The sequence below is a fragment of the Haemaphysalis longicornis genome, unplaced genomic scaffold (genome assembly GCF_048455015.1).
Source record: "Haemaphysalis longicornis isolate Haplotype H1 unplaced genomic scaffold, Haemaphysalis longicornis Haplotype H1 scaffold_5, whole genome shotgun sequence".
NCBI classification, from domain to species: Eukaryota; Metazoa; Arthropoda; class Arachnida; order Ixodida; family Ixodidae; genus Haemaphysalis; species Haemaphysalis longicornis.
This window is the reverse complement of record NW_027526385.1, coordinates 79,911,943-79,933,350: the sequence shown is the minus strand read 5'-3', so window position 1 is coordinate 79,933,350 and position 21,408 is coordinate 79,911,943. Positions and strand designations below refer to the sequence as shown.

Below are 21,408 nucleotides of genomic sequence, written 5' to 3'. Positions count from 1 at the left end.
ACGACAAACAAGCACTTTTTAGCTCGAAAACGTTTAAATTGCTACAGATAGAGAAATTTGGCGCTGAAATCGCTGCTGAATCATTGAAAGAACCACCTTTTTAGGCTGTTTCGTGGGTGGCGCACCCATAGCGATTGCAGTCGATCAAAAAATTTCAACCCGCCGCCTCTCGCGGCCGCTTCCGCCGCCGCTCGGCTGTGCTCGCCCACTTTCTCCATGAGAGGAGAGGCTCCGCGTCCCGTCACGTGACCCGGCTCACTTCCTGGATGCAGCGGGCTTTCACTTCCGGTTGTTGCAGCCTCCCGTACCTCCCGCTTCCTTCCCGCTGTAGCATCCTCCAGTAGCGGCCGGCGGTGATGGCAGGGAAGCCGATATCCTGTTTACCCGTGGGCGACTGGACGCCGCAGCTGATGGGCGCCCGATCGTGACACGATCGGGCATGCGGCCGCCATGGACCACGCAGGAGCCAAGAAAATGCGCGTGGTCGGCCTGGTGCTCGCGCGAGCCGGCAGCGAGGGCGTGAAGAAGAAGAACGTCCGGCTGGTCTGCGGACTGCCTTTGTTGTCGTGGGTGCTACGCCCGATGAAACACTGCAAGAGTACGTACCGACGCGTGGGCGGCCGTCGCACCTGCTGCGTTTTATGCCCGAAAAAGTGCTTGTGACGCGCAATTACTCGCCTCTCGGAACGCATCTCGATTACGATCGGGGGTGAAGAGAAAGTGCCGGGGTCGGTTCGGCGCCGACGGCAGTTTCATGGAGGAACGTGCGCGCGGCGAGCGGAACGATTTATCGCGCGATCGGGTCGGCCGGAAAAACTACCCTGATTGTGAAGATTGCTTTCTTTTACGTTTACAATAGAACCTAGCCGTATTTCGAATCTTTCGCTTCTTAATTAGCCTTTTTCTCGAGCTGAAAACTGTGCGTTGCGTGTGGTCCCGGGTGCTTGCACGCTGTTTCGAGCCGCTATTTATAAGCAATGCCAAGGCTGTTAACGGAACGAGCTAGTCGTTAAAGTGGCGCGACTTCCCTTTTTTTGTGTGTGTGCGGTAGGGTGCAAATTAGCTCGTAATTGCTCGGCGCTGTAGCTCGGCATAGAAATTAAAACGAAGAAAACGGAGGAAGCTGTGTATTAATAAACGCTTTGAATCTTTTCGCACCGCATGCAGCCCTTGACGAGATTTGGGTGTCGACGGACGACCAAGAAATCGAGGACATCGCTGCGGCCGAGTCTTGCAGCGTCGTCCGGCGGTCTGAAGAATTCGCCCAGTCCGATACGCCTGCGATACTCGCCGTGCAAGAGTTCAGTCGTGAAGTTCCAGGTGCGAACTTGGACGCTGTAACCTTTCTTTGTCGCTTTTAAATCTCCCTCTTTCACTGCTGTTAATTATGGCTATATCTGTTCCCCTTCGAACTTAAACTTGCACTGGCCATTAATTAAAAAAATAACAAAAAAATTTATTCTAAGAATGGGAATGAATTGGCAGAATTCATTCCCATAGATGTAAGGAATGTAATTGTCTTGGTATGACCAAACACCTTAATAGCTCAAAGCATTTTGGAAAAGCCCAGGGTTCTATGATGTAAGATTGAAAATGACAACAGAAAATGACGTTAAAATTTGGGAAGCAGTTATTAAAAATTAAAATATCTGGATAGGCAGGCTGTACTGTTGCAAAGGCCGTGGTGACAGCCGTAATTTTCTGTCTGCCAGTTCAGGGGTTTTATGAATTTAGGCTGAAGTTACGCACAATGTTGAAGCTGTCACTGGAAACGGTATGCCATAAACCTGTGTTCCTGGTTTACAGTGTTATGCAGGTGTTTTCGTCAATCATAAATCACTTTCCATAGGCCAGGGGCTCGGACAAGCTGCTCTTCTTTTTTCTTAAATTGTACGCAAAAAGTGAAGCAGTATATGAACCACACGTAAAGCGGAGATCATATACAACCTGTCAAAATGGCATGACAGAGAACTTTCTTTTCCATCTGTGCACAACTGAATGCTTTTTTTTTTCCCTTTGCAGGTTTTGACGTGATCGCCTTAGTCCAATGTACCTCTCCGTGTCTACTTCCATCATACCTAGACGAAGCAATCAACCTTGTGACATCAGACAAATACGACTCCGTATTCTCAGTCACTCGTGATTATAAATGGCGCTGGACAGAACTCTCGCAAGGTATGTCAGCCTGAGCGAAATGCATCGCACGATTGTCTGTACAGGTCATCTGGTTAGACTCCTCCTACTATGTAAAGAATTTCTTTCTAACATCATTGGCCATTACCACAAATTTATTGTTAGAACTGCCCTTCTGGGAATCTCATCTTGCCTTTTGGAAACCACCGTGTATTTTTCCTTTCCCAGTAGCTGAGTGGGTGTAAGCTTGGTCCATTCCAATAACTTCAATTCACAATGCCTTCAGTTTTTCGGCACCTTACAGTCATGCTTTTCTCAAAAACATATTGAGGAGGTTTTGCTGTATACATTTTTATTAATAGGGGCTGGGCGTTGGTTAAAATTTTTGACCCGATTAATCGTCTAGCTTTAATCGGTTTATTGATCAAATAATCGGTCGGGCTGGTTTCACGAGAAAAATTACCAATATTAGTATTTTAATATTCATAAAACTGTGATAATAAAAACAAGATCGATAAGCTCGTCGGCCTGTTCACAGACATTTAAAGTGAGGTAAGCAAATCATTATCAGGGCGCTGATGCAGGCAAGACAATTATAACTGTATTCGTCACTCACACTTTTTTAGAATAAGGAACATCAGCACTCGAAGTAATTGCTGAGGGCACCTATTTATTATGGTTTACTTATGACGCAGTTTGTTTATACAGTGGCCGAATGGTGCGGGTGCCCGCTCGCCGATTTTTGTACCATGTAAATTTGTATTAAGAGTAGCCCTTGGTCGTCTTGGCCATAAGCTTTTGGTTTTAATCACTACCATCTCTAAGCATACTTGCATCATTTTCTATTGTGACGGCAGGCGGGTTATTTGAACATGAACAGGATCCTTGGCACGCTTGTGCACAATTGCAATACGGCACTCTTGTTTTAGTTTGCTCACAGAACTTCGACCGATTGACCAGTTAAAAAAATTAATCGTCACAAAGCATTAATCGATTAATCGGAAGGTTAATCGACCACTTCTAGTTTTTATGCATGTTTTTTTAGGCTGTGTGAATTTTGTACGTGCCTTCAGCAACTGTTTGGGCGATTATACACCTGCAAAACAAAGTTGTTGACTCGATGAACAACTTGTGATGCTGAGCGCATGCAATGAACACTGTCCCGAGATGGTGGGTAGTGTTTGCTCAAGTGTCCAACATTTCCTCGCTTCCCGGCTGTGCAGCCCACAATGTGTACCACGTAAGGGGAAAAGGGTGTAGCTGTTACGCTCAGCTGGGTTGGATGCGGATATTTTTCAGATGGTACAACTCGACCCCTGAACTTTGACCCCGCACAACGCCTCTGCCGCCAAGAGTGGGCTGGCGAGATTGTGGAGACCGGTCACTTTTACGTCACGCGAGCGCAGTACATCCAGGACGGGCTCTTTCAAGGGGGAAGGTGAGTTCGGGCTGTTAAAACCAGTTAGTGGCATATGAACTTGTGGTGGTTTTTAGTATGATTTTTTTTTTCTTAGGAAGATGTAATGGTGCAAAGAACTTCGTCATAAGAAAGTGTAAAGAGAGCCCAAATTGCTCTTTGGCTCTCTTTGTCCCCACCTGCCACTGATGTAGCTAAAGGAAATTATGATAATTTCTTTGGGTTTGTAAGGTTATAACTAATTTTATTGTAATTAAGTTTACCAATTGCATAATTGTGCCTGCTTGGGTTTTTAAATGAGGCAAGTGCAAGATATCAGCTACCAGACATAAATTTTGGCAGGTTTAACTGCTCCGATGGATGAAATTTAGGCTGCTCGATACTTGTTGTGGTTCAGAAATAGCGATGTTGTGTAAGTATTCGTTCTTTAACTTTTTTCTTTTAAGGGGCTAGTTTGAAATAATGTTCCCACCATGAACCAGTTTCCAGCTTTTTTTTTTACGTGCTAGCAGTGGCTTCGTAATTGGTTCAGTAATTGCAAGAACCTAAAAAGAAAAAAATTGGGATCGATCTAGATTTTCTACGGGCATTTTTAGTTAGCTAATTAAGCACGGTGTAGCAACGATTCCGTTGATTCAGCAAAACTGCTGCCACAGGCGGTCAGTTTCATGCATGTGCTTGGCTCTCTTTTTGCTCGCAGCTTAGTGAAAGTTAATTGAAACAGTGCCTTAGCAAAACTTTGAAAAACCTCTCTGCTGTGTTTCATCACCGATACATCTTATTAATTAATAGATGAACACAACGAGAAAAAAAATATTTCCACTCTACTCTGCACTTTGTCAAGCAGCGATGTCGACGGCTCATCTCGTTGTTTGCAGGTGCGGCTATGTGGAGCTGCCGCAGTACCTTTGCCACGAAGTTGACTCGGAAGACGACTTCCTCATCGTTGAACAGAAGCTGCAGAAGTACGGCTTCAAGGGCGAGATAGTTCTAGACGCCCCTTCAGAGTTCCAGTAGTTCTTTCCCCTACCAGTGTTCCCGTTCATCTGCACCACCATCCCGGTTTCTTCGAGGGCATGTTGTTGCAGCCACGTGTGACCGCACTTACCAGAGTCACGCAATATACGTCAGTTGCGAAACTCCCATAAGCCCCTCCATGTATTGAAAACCAGTCTGCTGTTGGCCCCCCCTGCACTGGGGGCAAGCTGACTGACATGCCACCTGTCGACAGAAAGTTGAAGCAGCAATCAAGCGTTTGTAGGTGCTGCCGTAAGTCACAGAAGAAAGGCTGTGTAAACATACGTAAACCGTACCTAATTTGATGCTGCCCAATTTAAAAAGCAAGCTGTATTCTATTACTTGTGTTATTGGGTAAATGTTTAGCAAAGTTCTGTGCTCGTGCTGCCTGGATTCTGAAACGGAGTTTCGCCACTGGTGTATATTGAAGAACTCTGGTGCTCGCAAGTTCATAAATACTCGGTAATGAGTTCATAGGCACCCGTGAGTGAGTGTGTGCTCGCAAATGATTCCATATCATTTGCTCATGAGTGCATAAGTACTCGCTCACTCCTGAGTACTCACGAGTTAGTATGTGCTCACAAATGGTTCCGTACTCATGAGTGATAAAATGCTTATGTGCTCATGAGTGCTTGCTAGTGAGTGTATACTCGAGTTCAGGAGTACTCGTGAGTTAGTACGTTCTCACAAATGATTCCGTACTCACGAGTTGTCAAATACTCATCAGCCCGTGCTCATTCGTCGTCAGGCTCACATTTTTAGTCAGTTGCTTAGCACTGCGCCCACAAGAATTTGAGTGTAAAGAGGCACAAGTTGCACGCTCCCGAGCGAGTACTATCATGAAAGTACTACCATGACAAATGAGTGAGTGCACAGGCCATGAAAATGCGTCAGAGCGCCCTTACAAATCACACGCCCCGAGTTGGGTTTTGCACTTGTAAATGTGGCGTCGTAGTTAGCTGCAAGTTAACGTACATGTAATGTGTCTCAATGGAATCTGACGATTGTGCCATCTCGTAGGTAATCATTCTTTATTTCGCTTTTAGTTGTAGCAGCGGTAAAAGGATCTGTTTGATGGGAAAGTCTTTGATTGGACAAACACCAGAGGAGTGTATGAAAGCCATCAGTGACAAATGGCGTGAGGCTTCTGAATCGTTTGAAGAGTGTGGACCTTGACAAAGGCTGCCATCTAGTCTTGCTGCGAGAAGCGAATACAGGATGTTCAGCGAGCTGAGTCATTGTGCTTGAGCATACAATGGTCAGCTTTCGCAGTTGGTAGTGTTGGAAAAATCGGAAAGTGTCAACAGGACCTCAAAGGTGCGTGAATGTCCTCCTTAAAGAGTCATTGGCAGCTTATTGAAGGCTTGAGTGCATTATTCCAAAGCAGGCTCAGTACGAATGTGATTCTTCATGTTTTAACTGTTTCACGCCTTGTAAACTGGTATTCAGTGGGTCTCAACATTTCATAAATGCTCCTACTGTTGCCATTATAACTACAGAAACCTTAAAAAATGAACTTGCAAGCCTGGTTTTTGTAAGAGATATTTATTTGCAGTGTAATAAACATGAAAGAGGCTGTAAGCAGACGTGCTACCCTTGTGGCATATAACGCTGCGACTATAACCTCTTGAGTCATACATTCTGTTATATTTGACTCGTTGAGATTTCCATCAAGAATGTAATACTCTTAGCATCTGCGTCTTATAGCTGGCTGAAGGAGTCTCTAATTCACTTGTGTGCTAGTCGTTTTTAGATACTTATTTATGTTTAACACAAAATACTCCGCGTGCACGTCTGTTTCGTGGTTGTGAACGCAAGCGTCAATAATTGTGAGAGCGTAGTTAGTGCTAGAGGCCATACTGTGTTCAGCTGGCTGAGAACTGTGAAGAGCAGCGAGTACCGAAAGTACCAGAGGGTATGCCAAAAGTACCGGTGTACGGTACAGACGTAAACTACCTGGTGTTCCAGAGTACCTGTAACCAAAGCCCGTGTAGCACAGCGTTTGCAGTTAGGTCGTTTTCGGCCAGAGTCTTCTAGAAAATTCCAGCTGTACTCTTGTGTTCAGTATAGGTTGCATCTATGAGCTAGCGCAGCTACAAAAAATAATTGAAGCGTTTAATATATGGAGCGCTTTTAAAATTAAAGCTGCCATGAAGACAAAATACAACTTTGGTCAGTTTGAAAGATCTAGTCTTTGGTAACTCAGTCGGCTTTAATCTAGCCATGAAAGACACTTTTCTGACCAAAAAAAAAATGAATAGATTTGAAAAACCCAAATTTTGGGCTAATGATGTATTATGGGGCACGCACCACTAATAAGGTAGTTATTGGTGGGTTACCCACCGCGGTGGTTCAGTGGCTAAGCTTTGCGCCACACAGCACGAGGACTCGGGTTCGATTCCCGGCCGCGACGGCCGCTTTTCTGATGGAGGCGAAAAGCAAATACGCCCGTGTGTTCGAGATTTCGGCGCACGTTAAAAAAACCCAGGTGGTCACAATTAATCCGGAGCCCTCCACTGAATATGCCTCATCGCCCGCATTGCATCAGCGCGTAAACCCTACAATCAATTATGGACGGGTTAACTATTCATTAGTATTCATGTGTTGCGATCAAATAGAAGTAGAGGCCTGTCGAGTCATGTTTCTTGGTGGTGGCCTTAGGTCAGCCGCCATCTATCGCACAAACATGATTCTGTGTCATCATGGAAAAACTGCCGGAAAGTGTCTGGGGACTCTTCATCTGTTTTCTTTAATAACTCCATAATTTGTTTGAAGTTTGCGATAAAATTGGTATCTCTGTTAGAGGAACAAAGCAGTCTTTTTAACGAACTAAACTAGTATCCTGTCTTCGTGGCTCCTTTAATAAGTGGTATGGGTAACACTTTCAGCGAGACTACGTAAACAGTGTCGTACCTATTTTATCACAGTCACTTGTCACAAACCAGTGGCCACATCAAATAGGCGGCGATTTCCACTGGCTATGTGTTTACACTCCAGATATGCCTAATCATAAAAAAAGAAGAGGGGGATGTATAATAGTTATTTATTTATGCTTACATCAGTGTAGCAGATGTAGCAATGCAAGATTCATTTCTTCGGTTAAAATGTAGTATGTGTACCGTGCATACTTCATCTTGACTACTTGTTCTCTAGTAACGTTACCAAAAAGTGCACACTTGTAACGAATATATTTACAAACTCCAGTGGTTGCCCTAGTTTCTGTTTCTCACACTTTTTTCAACAACCTTTTAGCAAGCACTCACACGATAGCTCTCCATCTTATACCTGTGACTGTGAATAAGTGCGTCAACCTGAATATGTAATTTTTTGGTCTAAATTCGAATGGCAGGGTCGTGTGGAATCACTTACACTATGTGTGTAGTCTAGCGCAATCAATCCTGATCACAGACACCTTCTCACAGCATTATTTATGTAAAACCGCCATTTCATTTTATTGTGCTTCGTCGTGCTTTTCTGTGTCTGCTGGTTCTGAAGAACCAAGTTCGTAAATACCTTCTTCAAACCTTGTGTTTATGTCAAGGTACACAAATGTAACTGTTGCAGTGTGTTTAATCCTGCTATTCAAAATGTAATAAGTGGAATGTGTTTCCTATGTGAGTCGACTATGCTTTGACTTTGTTGCAAGACATCACCTATGCTCTGCAATGCTTTCCTGGACAAGTGGTTTCGAATTGGCACATTTGCTCGCAATTACTTTCAAAGCAAGTTTTTTGTTCACACTCTTTTAACATTTGCGTTGGTTTTAAGCCTTGCATTGAGTCGTCTCGTCCCATTTGGGAGAATAATATAGGCGCCGGAGGTTTCCAAGTCACCCCAATTGTGTACTCCTGACGAGTGATGCGTTCCAAGCTTCCGTGAAATCCATTTCCACGGACTCAAATAAACACCTTGAAAAGCAACTTTGTGCGATGTATATTTTTCTCTCGTTCAGTTAGCATTTGTTTTTGAACTAAAATAGCGCTGCACTGAAATGCAAAGCTCGCCCACGAGTGGAATGAAAATGAACGTCATTGCCTGAACTGCGATTGTTCTGTGCGAGTGCAGAAAGCCCACTCTGTGATTTAACCTCGTGGAATTTGAAGCTGAAGCCTAAATCGTAGCTGTTATATCAGCACCTTGCTTGGGGCTCCGGAACCTGAAAAATGCAAAATCTGACATGCATAAAAAAACTGGGATAATTCACGGTAAGTAGGGTATTCAGGGAATACTACTCACAAGCGTCTAAATTAGATACCAGTGATTTCACATAACTTAAGTCGAGGTTACAACCGTAAAACATTTTCCAGCAACGACATATATAACGTTGCTTATGATGGTGTTAGCTATCTCGTTGTCTTTACATTTTATTTAATGAAATAGTTTAAATTTAATGGGTTCAAACATTTGGTGCCCTTTCACTCAGCGAAGGAGGATGACCAGCAAAACTGGGCACAGTCCAAGGAGTGGACGAAAGAAAACGTCTTTTTAATTTTTGATTCAACGTATTTCTTCATTAATTAGTTGAATGAAACATGGAAGGACTAAATTTTATTCCAGCGAAAGAAGCCAATGTATTGGCAGCAGATGGGAATACTGTAGCGTTTACAGCTCCACTGTGAATTACATAACTATGACAAGTAAATGTAACTCGGGTGTAATGATTGAGTCATCTTAGCGACCAATGGCCATGTCATTTGTTTCAGGATAATTTCAATTAAACAAGAGTTGCAGCCGTTTTCCGTAACCATACTTCCTCCCGGACAAGGCCATGTATTTACAGCAGACAGGAGTCCTGTAACGTTTGCAGCCGTTTTCCCGTAACCATACTTCCTCCCGGACAAGGCCATGTATTTACAGCATACAGGAGTCCTGTAACGTTTGCAACCTCACGGTTAACTAATTATAAGTAAATTAAACTCTTAATGACAGAGTCTTCTTAGCAGCCAATTTCAGTGTCATTGTTCCCAAGATACCAGCATTAGAATGAGAGCTATAAAGAATTCTACACTGGCTCTGGAGGTGAAAAATTTTATTCTATGCAGCTCTGTCGAGAGACGCAGGTTTGGACAGAATTTACCCGTGTACACCTTTGCTGTAAAATAGGGTGAGATAGTTCATGCCATCCTGAATGATAACTACACACTTCGTTGCCAGTGAATTCGGCCCCCTCTCACCATCTTGTCTACACCTCTGGAAAGATTGTCAAGACAAAGCTTTTTTTGGGCTAATGAATAATGGGGCTAAAAAAGTTAGGACTTGGCCTTTTGGTGAGGGGCTCGCTTAGATTTAATTTATAAAGGCCCATTGCATATTTGCATCTCTGTATCAGCTGTTAGTATTATAACACTTGCAGTGGCTTGCATCTCATTGAGCTGGTTTTATCCTGATGATTGTGTTTAACGAACTCCTTCACTTTTACATCATTTTCACGGAGTGCAACGTTGTATAAAGTAATTATTGCCGCACATTACTGTGAAGCAACGAGAAAAACCAAATGCTGCCAGAGGTGGTTCCTTCAATTTGCTGCCATTCCAAGCTCAGAGGTGGTTCTTAAATCTAGAAGGGCTACCCTTAATGTGTAAACAGAAGGTAAGAGTTGACAAATGAACTCTCTTGTTCGTTGCAAGTGTAGTTGCCTGTGCATTGAAATGGTAATCACCACCAAATGTGTGGGTATTTCTTGGTGGTTCACATGTCCAGCTGTACCTCCCTGGTTTTGCTTTACTTCATAGCAGGCACTAGGAAATTTGAGGCACAGACATAAAAAAAAAAAAAGAAGTTCAGGCATTTCCGAACCTGAACGCTTGCAACTTCTTCATTCCTTCGTACTCTCTTGCTTTACGTTTTACCTCTCGTACTGCAAACTCAGTGCCTCCGACAAAACATCCCCCTCGCGAGGGGCACGGTCAAATGCAGAGCATTTTCGGGGGGCGCACGACACAGGCGATGACTGGATTGGAGCCCCGCACATACCCGAGTTTAGCTGGTTCAAAAGAAATTGACAGCGAGAGCGAACGCCGAGAACCGCCCCATCAAGGCACGACCGCGCCACGACCACGTCACGATCACGCCACAACTGTTGTTGATCCCGCGCCAAACTACGACGCATGCACGCCCCACCTGTTGCTGAATGCGATCCGAGCACGCAGAGAACATGCGAGGAGCAGCGGAGAGCAGGAGAGGAGGAGTGGGGGAGAGGGCGCACCTGGAACGGCTGTTGCGGACGCCGAGGCACGCCGACAACGCCGGGTGACATCGTGAGTTAAAGAAATGCTCTGCATTTAAAATCTATTGGAGGGTAAACAAATAAAGCTCTGCTGTAAAGCTGCCTATAAGGCTATGCGATAAGCTGAAAAGACTTTAACCCCTTCTGCATTTAAGCGTAAAGTTGGCAATGGTCTGGGCCTGTTCCACGCAATGTGTAATGAAAAATACTTTTATGAACCATTTCAGGAGTAACACACGTATAAACACCAGCTGCACTTTCCAGCTTTGCTGGTTAAAGGGGCCATGCAGAGAAAACAAGTTTGGTTCATTCGAAAGATTGCCCCGTTAGAATCATACTGACACCACTTTTAATGTAAACTTCGCTCAAACGAGCTGCATAATTAGGAAAAATTTCCATGGTGAAGTTTTGCCTCTCGACAGAGGGCACAGGTCTCGCCGGGGGAGAAAGGAGCATTGAAAACATCCCCCTCGCGAGGGGCACGATCAAATGCAGAGCATTTCCGGGGGCGCACGACGTTAAGTAGTTTGCGTTACGTTAATGTTGTTGCACTTGTTGCTGTGGGTTGTTGTATTGTAATTAAATGAGGAGACGTAATTACGTGATCACGTGACATCATTAGCAGGTGGGTATGATTATTATTCTTCTCTTGAACCGGTGTCTTGAACCGGTGGTGCTACGCTGTTCCATTGTGTAGCACCACTGGTTGAAGGTCTTGATTCCATCTCGTGCAACGGAGACTCGACGACGGCAACTGCTGACAAGAAAGCGCGGCGATGAGTGCGTTCCAGCCTCGCCGACACCCGCCTTTATCACGCCACGATCGCGCCACACACGCGCGATGCTGATGTCACGATCACGTTAGCGTTTAGTGTTTGGGGAGTGGTGGTAGTGAATGCGTTGTATCAGCAGCTTCTTGACGTAGTTTGAATGAGTCAAGGATATAAGGCACGTTTGTAGCCTTTCATTCTGTGTCGGTTTTGTGGCGCAGTGGGAAGAGCACCATGTACCTCGCGTTCCGCCCACAGGTAGTGAATGCGTTGTATCAGCAGCTTCTTGGCGTAGTTTGAATGAGTCAAGGATATAAGGCGCGTTCGTAGCCCTCCATTCTGTGTCGGCTTTGTGGCGCAGTGGGTAGAGCACCATGTACCTTGCGTTCCGCCTGCAAGGTCATGGGATCGAAACCAGGTGCCGGTAAGTATTATTTTTTTATATAGTGTAGGGGGAGGGGTGCGGACTACTATGGACAACTAGAACGGGTGACATCGTGAGTTAAAGAAATGCTCTGCATTTAAAATGGGAATGGCCATGTGACCACCCACTAGCTCATTTCCCGCAACAGAACCTATGATGTCATATGTGCCAGCTCTGCGATTGGCTGAGGCCGGCAAAAGCAAACACAGATTAGGCAGGGCTTGTAAGCTTGCCGAACGAGCTATTTGAGCTTAAATTTAGGGCGCATTTTTTTTATAGCAGTAAGAATGGTGGGGTGAAACAATGGAACTTACGAAAGTGCACGTAAACATAGAAGTACCAGTGTGTACCACTGTTGGTACTGCGCGCGCTATGCTTGTTATAGCTGCACAGCGGTGCGGCGCTTTGGGGTTGTATCAGACAACACTGGCCGATTGGCATAAGCGACGGTGTCTTACGTGACCATATTTGTCAAGCGAACACCATGTTTAACAAAACGATTATTTTCTACCTCAGCAAAAACAAGCCAGGAAGATTACGTTCAAAAACAAAGCAAAGGCAGAAAACGGCCTGCCACGGTATGGTGGTGCCATCTAGGTTGACTAACGGTAAACTAGGCTCCCCAGCAGCTTGAAGACTTCTTGTGATGTCACTGCAGATGTCATGAAAACACACGATTTGGTGGGAGAATCAAAATTTTAACTTAAATTGATTAATTTCTCAGTGAATAAAGCATCATTTGCTTCTGGACATGCGCTGGGGGCACTATAAAACATGAAATCTTTCGAATGAAACCAATCTGTATTGTGTTTGCATGGCCCCTTTAACCATCTGTACGGAGTGAGTGGGCGCATTCTTTTAGTGTAGAGCTTCTAGGCAGCACCTGCTATAGACACAGATAAACTTGCCCCTTAGTGAACAAAATCTAAGAAAAGACCCAGTGCGGCACTGAGTTGTGGTAATAAAGTTGGCAGTGGCTTAGCTCGGCTATGCGTAGCATGAGCTAAGGTTCAGCTGGTTATTCTTAGGTTTCCTGGTTATCTAGGATTAGCTGATTATCATGCTTACTGCTGCTAAGACGATTTCCAATCCAATCCAGTCCAGTCACTGCTCCCCGTGCATGCACAGCACGGCTCTCCAGGAGCCACACGAAACGGCTATCAAGCGGCTCTGGTGCAGTGTCAGACTTGGCTACTGCACAGCGGAGGTGCACAGCTGGGCACGCGCCAGCGCCAGTGCGTCTGCCGCGGCTATGACATCACTCCTCTGGAATGCGCAGACCGGCAAATTTGCAGACCCAATTCTCTACACACCCGTACTCCAACTGGCAATCCAAGCCAATCCAATCCAATGCTCCTCGCGCTTGCGCAGCACGGCCCTTCAAGGTCTAGGCAAAACTGCTCAACCTGGGCCAGTGTAGCTGATGCTACAAAACAATTAAAACACAAATACCATGCTTCATGGTGATTATGTGCAGGTTGGCATTATACCCTCGAAAACAGTGGCCGCCCACTACCTACCTTGTCACTCATTCCTTACAATTTCACAGCGACTTGTTCCTGCAAGTGCCAGTCACTGACTGGAGTCACTGCCAAGTAACGTGACTGCGTGGTTGTAGTCAGTGGCGTAGACAGAAATATTTTTCGGGGGGTTCTATACCCTGCCGGTAAAGAAATTTAAAAAAGATAGCCTGCGCCGAAACAATACCATATTTTTGTTCTTACCATTAAACTTCCACTTAAACAATGCCATTCTATTGTTTTCGAGCTATTCGCGCTTCTGTTTGGGCCGACGCTTCTTCAATTCCCTCCAAGCGAACCACATGCATCCGTCCCATAGCAAGTTAAGCTGGAAAGTCTCGAGCTTTATTCTAGCAAACAAACATGTGCCTGTCCCTTTCCCTCCCCAGTCGAAGGCATCTCACTGTCTGTGTAACACACCCACCAAGACCGAAACCGCTCGATTACTGAGGACAGCTGACATGGCATTGAGCCATTAAGTCTCAATGCCATGAAGCCTCATGGCATTGGGCCATGAGACTTCTACGTATAAATCTCGAACCAGCACAACAGGCATTATCGGTAGCGGCATGGAGCCCAGCTGTGTGTGCAAGCCCCACTTCTCCTCCTTCCCCCCTCCCTCCTCCCCCCCCCTCCCCCCCCCCTTGCAACCTGTGCATGCATAAACCGGCAACTGGTGATGGGTGCATACTTAGCCGTGAAATACACCGGCAAAAGCCTTTCAAGTTGAAGAATCATGAGCCCGCACTGGCGTTCCGACCGGGGCAAGGGGCTCTTCAATTTGAACCAACTCGACGAGGTGGAACGTCATTTTTACGCGCATTTGCGCTTCTGCGTGTTCTCCACAATCATCTGATAATGGCACTACCGCCGTTGTCAGCCGATAGCGCAACTTGTGAAAGAGGTGTCGGTGGTGGCCAGGAAAATAGCAGTTGTGATAGCACTTGGTAACGGCGAGCAGGCGCCCCTGAGCGGCACTAAGTAAATCGGCTTCACCGGAATGGAAACGGGGGGATAGGCATATACTGTTTCGCAGTAAAGGCAGGCTGAAAGGAGGGGAAGGATGCACCATGTATAAAATTTTGGGGGGTGTTCTCGCACCAAAGGACCTTGCCAAAGGACTTTGCCCTTGGTTGTAGTAGTGGTGCTTCTAGTTCCGTTTGATCACGCCACTTGAACATTAACATCTGGCTAACACATCGATGTCTGTTCTTAGTATCTCTTAGTATCTCCCGTACGAAGCCACTGACGATGTGAGATGCAGAAGTAGAAAGCTTTTCAATATTTTTCCAAGTTTTTTTATGGCACCTGTATGTGGAAAGGGGAATTGCAACCCAATGGCAGCAAATTGTGGGACGGATTGCCGGCATTGCGAACGCTGCCATGTTTCACATCTGCTGAAGTTGACAGTCGAATGTCCAGCGCCGTATACAATTCCACTGATGAAATTTGTAGAACAAGTGCCACGTGAAAGGCAGCGCGCTTATTCTGTGCACGATAATGACGTGGTGCCTGCAGTGGTTCGAATGTCCTCTCAATATCATCATCACCATCATCCTTTCCCTTTGCGACATTTTCTTCTTTCAGTCACTGGGACGAAGAGGCTTGGCCAACCGTGGTTAGAGTAGCACCCAGTGCGAGATTAACCCAATTTTTTTTGCAACTTACCTACCTGTTTCGTTCGTTGAAAGGACTGCTTTGTCGCAATAACAAATTAATTGTACCAATTTTAGCACAAACCTCAAACAAATAATGGGGATATTAAGGGAAACAGATGAGCAGAGGCGGCTCCCCGGCCACTCTTGGCCTTACAGAATCTTGTTTGTGCAATTAACGGCAAGCCACCGTCAAGAAACACGAGTGGGATATTATAGCGGGTCCTCTAGTCTCGTTTGAGCATATCATGCGAGTGCTAACAGGCGGTTAACACACTGAATTTCGGGCTTAGAAGGTGGGAACTTTAAACGGTTGCAACTTCTGCTACAGACCAGACAGAGTGATACTGTTAGTCTTACTGCACTCCTTGATTTGTGCACTCAGCTGCATCCCTCCAGCAGGTTTTTTTCACAAAAGCTGCCAAGAAATCAAATATAAAAATCCGAATAAATTTGAATGTAGTCGTTTTGTCAAAAACAAATTTCACATCTACAATCAGAACCGCAACTGTAAAGACTATTGTGCCAGCAATCTCCTCCCGCAAGAATTCATTCACTTTCACCAAAAGTACGTGCGATGAAAAATCGCGCATAAATGTTCCATCTCAACTCAACCGCGGACAACACGACGAAAACTGCGCGCTCTCTCCCAGAGAGGGGGGCGGTGCGCGGCGTTCTGTTCGGCGGCCTTCGATATGTCACAGGCCGGGGAGTTTCGTCCTTTTCCCTGCAACGTGGACGGGTCTATTTCCGGTCTGGTGCCACAAAAAAGCAGGCATGGTGGCCTGCTCGCAAGCAAGCGCTCAGGCTGGTAGGGCATTTTTGAAGCAATAAACGTTTGTTGTCGACTGGGCTCGTTGAAAGTGGAATATTTAGTTCGTCACTCAAAGTCCACGCGCACTCAAAACAAAAGAAACACCAAAAGCATGCGGACAGGTTCAGACATAGAAGAGGTTGATACACAGTGCCGACGATGGCGGATCGTCACAGGAAATGCCAGAATTTAGCCGAGAAGTTGACCAGTGACAGCCGATCGGGCAGCCATGGCCTATGCGATGTCCCTTAGGCCATGCCAGGGGTTGCATAATGAGGACAACTGAAGAGAGAGCGGTTGGTTTTTTCGTGTCTTTCATGGCGATTTGCGTGCTTACCGCTTCACGTGCACGTGTAATATTTGGCTCTGGTGTTCCTGGCAGTGTAATCTAAATGTCGCGCACGTTTACTTGCACTGCACGAAGAGTGTTGCAGGGTCCCTTTAATATGCACCACTAGCAACACGAATATACAAAAAGAGCGACGACCAGGCAACAATGGTGTAATCTGCTCATTTTATTTTCTTTTTATTTATCGTGTCACACTACACCAAGATGGGCCGACACCGGGACACAAGGTTTCACAGCCCTTAATAAAGTATGTACATTTGGAGAGAGAGAGAGAGAGAGAAAAAAAATGAGGGGGGGACGGGAAAAAGCAAAGGTATTGCTCGCACATTTCGCCTGATGGCTTCCGTCACCCAACAAAGAAAGCTGGTTTTTACATCATCAAAGAAACGGAAAAAAAAAAAAAAAAAAAATGAAAGCAGAAAAACCAGCACATGGGTTAGTGTTATTCGCACATACGACAAAAAAGCTTTGAGACCAGCTGCAATAAAATGAAGACTCTTCTGTCATATGCCTGTAGAATATCTTGGCCTGCACACGGTTCAATAAAACGAGAGACTCAATTCTGTAGGAAGGCTACCTACGAGACGCTGAAAAACTTCTATACAAATGGCAAGACTTTGCTATCTTGGCAAAAAGGCACTGTCGCAATTCGCCGACACAATTATTCCGTAAAGTTCACTAGCTTTTCTAGCTATCCTCAGAGCTGATTGGTTGCCATCGCTAAGAAAAAGAAAAACACCTTCTCAAGTAGCACTTTGCACATCTCGCAACCGCAAGAGAATAATTTAAGATGCCCAAGTCTGCCTTTTACCGTTCACAAATTTGCTGTTAAAAAAAAACAAATGTTTTTAAAAAGTTACGTTACAATAGACTTTCCCACATTCCTGCCCCCCCCCCCCAGCACTTTCACATCACAATATAGACTTTCCAAACGCTGCAAAGTGACTAAATTATGTACAAAAGATTACAACCTTGGTAGTAGTAAAGCGCACACGCACAAACACACTCGCACGCACATGTAGAAAACACAACAGGAGCAGCGTCGCGACGATAAATTGGGTGCATTTCGTCTTTCGAAAAGTATTCGGGGGGGCGGTTGCCTCCGGGCACAAAACCATGGTCAACTTTGTTTCCTCCTTCACACCTTACGCCCCCCTACCGACGTTCTTTCTCTCGTCCGAGCTTCTGAAACTCTCGTCATTTTACCGGCAAAACGCTTGGAATGTGGTCCTCTCGATCGAGGACTCGTGGCGCCCATTGTTTCGAGTCGTCTCGGAACGGCTGAGGCGAGCCGCACAAAAGTACACAACCTCTGGCTTTCCCCGCCGATTCTACGTCTCGTCTCGTCGAAAGCTTGTCGCAGCAATCGTTTTTGATCCCTCACATCAAAAGGCGACAATTCGCGCGGTCGTCACAAAAACAACAAAAACGCAGAGTGTCATTGTCGTACGACGTCGTCGCCTTAACGTCGAAGTGTATAGCTGTTACAACAAAACGGTGATGGTGTCGCGTGGTTAACTTAAACCTCATCACGAGGCGTGTGAAATGAAAAAAAAAATAAAGGACGTTGGGTGCCTTTGTACTCGTGTCGTATCGCCATTGAGGGCCAACCTGCAGCTCACTCGTATATAGCCATTGCACAAGTTCTGAATGAGATGGTCTTGATGCTGTGAGCATTCCTTCGAGGACAATCGAGCCTTCTTTTTTTGTGGCTGGCATGAGCATTCCTCGCATCGTGAAATGGAAGACTGCACAAATGCAGCACGTTTGATCTCTCACCGCGAAACGGGGCGGCAGAATTACGGAAAGGAAGCGACTGGTCGAAGCAGCCGCCACATCGACTTGGCACGCGGTCTCTTTTTTCGCTTGGTCCGTGAATTTACAAGACAGCCCTTCTAGCAGCTACTCATAGGTAAGCTGTAGTTAAGGATCGAGGAACAACAACAACAAAAAAGAACTCCGTTTGGTCTCTTCACTAAGTGCTTACGAGAGTGCGCAAGTCCGCCACCGCTTCGGTGGCGAAGAAACGGTCACTACCTCCTGGTCACCGGCACTTTTGATGAACCGGTCTCACCCTGGCTCCGGACACTCTCTTTCTTCCCACCTTCGGCCACATCATAGGGTCCATAGAGGTCAAGCGATGAAGTCCGTGCTGTCCCAATTAGTCCGAAACTCGTCCCACGCCCTAAAGTCCGTATCGTTCACCGAAAACAGGTCGAATGGGTCCTGAATGTCCACAGACGCGTTGGTTGACAGCAAGGGGTCGTGCTGCGTCGTTCCCGGAGTGGCGATCGACGACACTGCCGCGCACGGGACCGCGGAGGAAGAGACCTGTCCATTGGTGACTGACGCGGACGAAGTCTGCGGCATCATCACGTCGAGCCAGTCCGACAGCTCGATCTCCATGCTCAGCGCCGGGTCGGACAAGTCCGTGCTCTCTGGGTACTGGTTCCTCGAGGCCTGGTTCTTGGAGGATGATGATCCGTCGGTCAGCATGCCCAAATCCATGCCCTCGAAGTCGTCCAAGTCCAAGTGGAAGTCAAAGTCCAGCGAGGCTGACGGAGGGGGCGTCTCGCCGTCGCCAGACAGGGCTAGGGACGGCGAGTTCCGTTCCGCCGGCGTGCCGCCGCTTGTAGCCTCTGACGATGGCGGCGGTGTCGGAAAGGACGGCGGCGTGCACGCGAGAAGTCCGCTCATGTCGGTGATGGGAGTGCCTGGTGTGGTGGGCGTTGGTGGCTCCTGGGCAGCGCTCGGAGGAAGCTCTGCGGATAGATTAAAAAAGCTGTTATCAGACTTTGCATTCATCGAAAGCACAGAAACGAGCTGGATTAAATTGGGGAGACGAAAACTAAGACCGTAATCCCTTTCTTTAAGCTCCCCAGTTAGCTCCTCTTTGAGACCATTGAATGTGGGTAACCTCATTTCTTTCAATCAACACACATCCAACACACATCCAAACACACATTCACCAGCTGGTAGCTCTATAACAAAATATAGCCATTCATAAGTTAAGCCTTTAACAGTGCAAACACAGAGTTTGAAGACACTAAAGGACATAAACTTCGTTTTTTTCGTGATCCTGTCAATTCCTAGCCAAGTCCAACCCCTACGCCAGGTGACGCAATGGTTAAGCTACACACCTTGGAGCACCTCCGAGCCAACTAATGTGCGCAAATGCCCATCAAGTGTGACTTGCCTCCGTTCTTGATGAGAATCTCGAGCACGTCGTCGACATCTTTGCTCTTGATCGAGCGTGGACGATTCTGCTTCGAGCCAGCTGGCATCAGGTTGTTCAACGGCAGCATCTGTGTTGGAAAAAGAAACGGTTGGCCGTGTTAAGGCAACTAAAGTTTGAAGCGCACACCCTATTGCACTTGACTGTACTCCATGCGACCGAATTGGGACAAGCATCAAGTAGTGAACTGTAGGCAGGGTGTCACGAGTCTAGTGTCACACAATGATGATAATTTCAGAGATTTGGTGTGAGAGCTTAATTCTATAGGTACACAGGCAGTGCCTTCATAGGTAAGGACACTAATGAGGTAATTTGTGAAAAGAGATGTGACACGACGCAAAATCTCGATACGTGACTACGAGTATGAAACCCTTTCAAAGATGTGTGAAATGGGGTGAGAAATGGTCACGAGCCGAAAAAGACAGCATCATGGCTAGAATGGCCATTTCAGGAACCACATCTACAGTCTAACCAAAATGCCCAGGCCCGTGCAAAAGTCTTCAAGGTACGATAAAACCTAAAGTGGGCTTTAGTCAGCACCACAAGGCTTTGTTAAAGGTGATCGCGATAACGTTCCCAGCGTCACCAGCGGGTAAAAACTAACAGGTTCCACAGCAGCTAATTTAAATTCACTGACACCTCAAACAGGATCTCTATCAGATAAAGGAAAACTGCGCGATGTGCCTGTTTTCAGTGAGACTAGCCAGAACGATTTACGCGGCGAACGGGTACAGATGCTTTTAAAGCTCGTGTTTGCTTCACTTGAGGTATAACCACCACACCTACTGCGGTACGCAACTCGAGTGATGGCAAGTGTCCTTCCAGTCGGCAATCATCGTTCAGGACAGTTACGCGCAGGCCACCTGGCCAGCCTACCTGTGCCTGCCTCGCCTTGTTGAGCTGCTTGGTGGCCTCGTCGTAGTCTGGCGGCTGCTTGGTCAGGACAAACTGTTCCGGCAGAGAGGAGGCCACCTTGGGCACCAGCAACGACGGGAAGGCGGACGCCTGCTGCAGAGACCTGCGAGGGTCGAGCAGAATACGATGTTGTTCTCCACTTGTGCTGGCTAGTTAGCACCAAATGAGTCAAAGCAGGAGCCTCTTTTTCTACCCCGCAACCCTTCCCTCACATCAGTGCACAGAGACGCAGGTAATACAAAGAGGGAGGGAGGAGGAAAGGAATAGATGTAGAGGGCAGAGGAAGAAGGAGGGAGCAACAGAGATGGAGAGAGAGTGATGGGTGGAGGGACTGAGGGAAGAGGGAGGAAGGGATAGAGAGAGGGGAGAAATGAAGAGATGGGAGAAAAAGAGGAGGGGAGGAAGAGAATAGAGGTAGAGAGAGAGAGAGTGATAAGTGGAATAATCGAGGATGGGACAGAGAGAGAGAGGGCGAGAGAGAGAGACTCTACTCACCGAGGCTGGAAGCCGTTGATGGTCTTGGCCGACGGCTGCTTTCCCTGACAATAGGCCAGCGTGCGGGCGCTGCTGCCACTGCGATCAGCCGCCCCGCCACCACTGACCAGCTGGTGGTTGTTGTTGGCATCGTTTGCAAGGGCCAATGCTGCCGCAAGGCTCTGCTGCTGCTGTTGCTGCTGCTGCTGCTGATGATGCTGCTGCTGCTGCTGCAAGAAGTTGGCCAGCGAAGCCTTGACGGCCGCAGAGGTCGGCGCCGAAGAGGTCAGGCTGGCAGTCAGGTTGGGGTGGCTCACGCAGTCTGCGAAGGGGGAGAGGGGGAGAAGAAAAAATGTAAAAAACCACCTTCGCATCTTCGAACAAACTTTCAGAATGCCAACAGTGTTTGTTGTCAGTGGCCAGAAAAACACTAGAGCTGGAGAACTGCAGCAACGTATT

General features: G+C 46.7%; 2 protein-coding genes across 5 annotated transcripts in view; one reads left to right on the top strand and one right to left on the bottom strand.

Moving 5' to 3' along the window:
* Positions 1-264: 264 nt before the first annotated feature.
* Csas (CMP-sialic acid synthase) lies at positions 265-8,508 on the top strand. Its single transcript, XM_077670796.1, has 5 exons — positions 265-598; positions 1,168-1,320; positions 2,023-2,175; positions 3,433-3,571; positions 4,429-8,508. Exons 1-5 carry the CDS (start codon positions 451-453, stop codon positions 4,565-4,567), a joined length of 732 nt encoding a protein of 243 aa, XP_077526922.1. The 5' UTR covers positions 265-450; the 3' UTR covers positions 4,568-8,508.
* A 7,968-nt stretch (positions 8,509-16,476) lies between these two features.
* The window catches only part of Mrtf (Myocardin-related transcription factor), a 234,930-nt gene continuing 229,998 nt past the window's right edge, over positions 16,477-21,408 (bottom strand). For all 4 annotated transcript variants that reach the window (XM_077670792.1, XM_077670790.1, XM_077670794.1 and 1 more), the window contains 4 exons: positions 20,971-21,271; positions 20,437-20,578; positions 19,522-19,630; positions 16,477-19,087 (listed from right to left, as the gene is read on the bottom strand). In XM_077670792.1, coding sequence (XP_077526918.1) covers positions 18,459-19,087; positions 19,522-19,630; positions 20,437-20,578; positions 20,971-21,271 — 1,181 coding nt within the window. In that variant the 3' untranslated portion in view covers positions 16,477-18,458. The remainder of the gene's footprint in view (positions 19,088-19,521; positions 19,631-20,436; positions 20,579-20,970; positions 21,272-21,408) is intronic.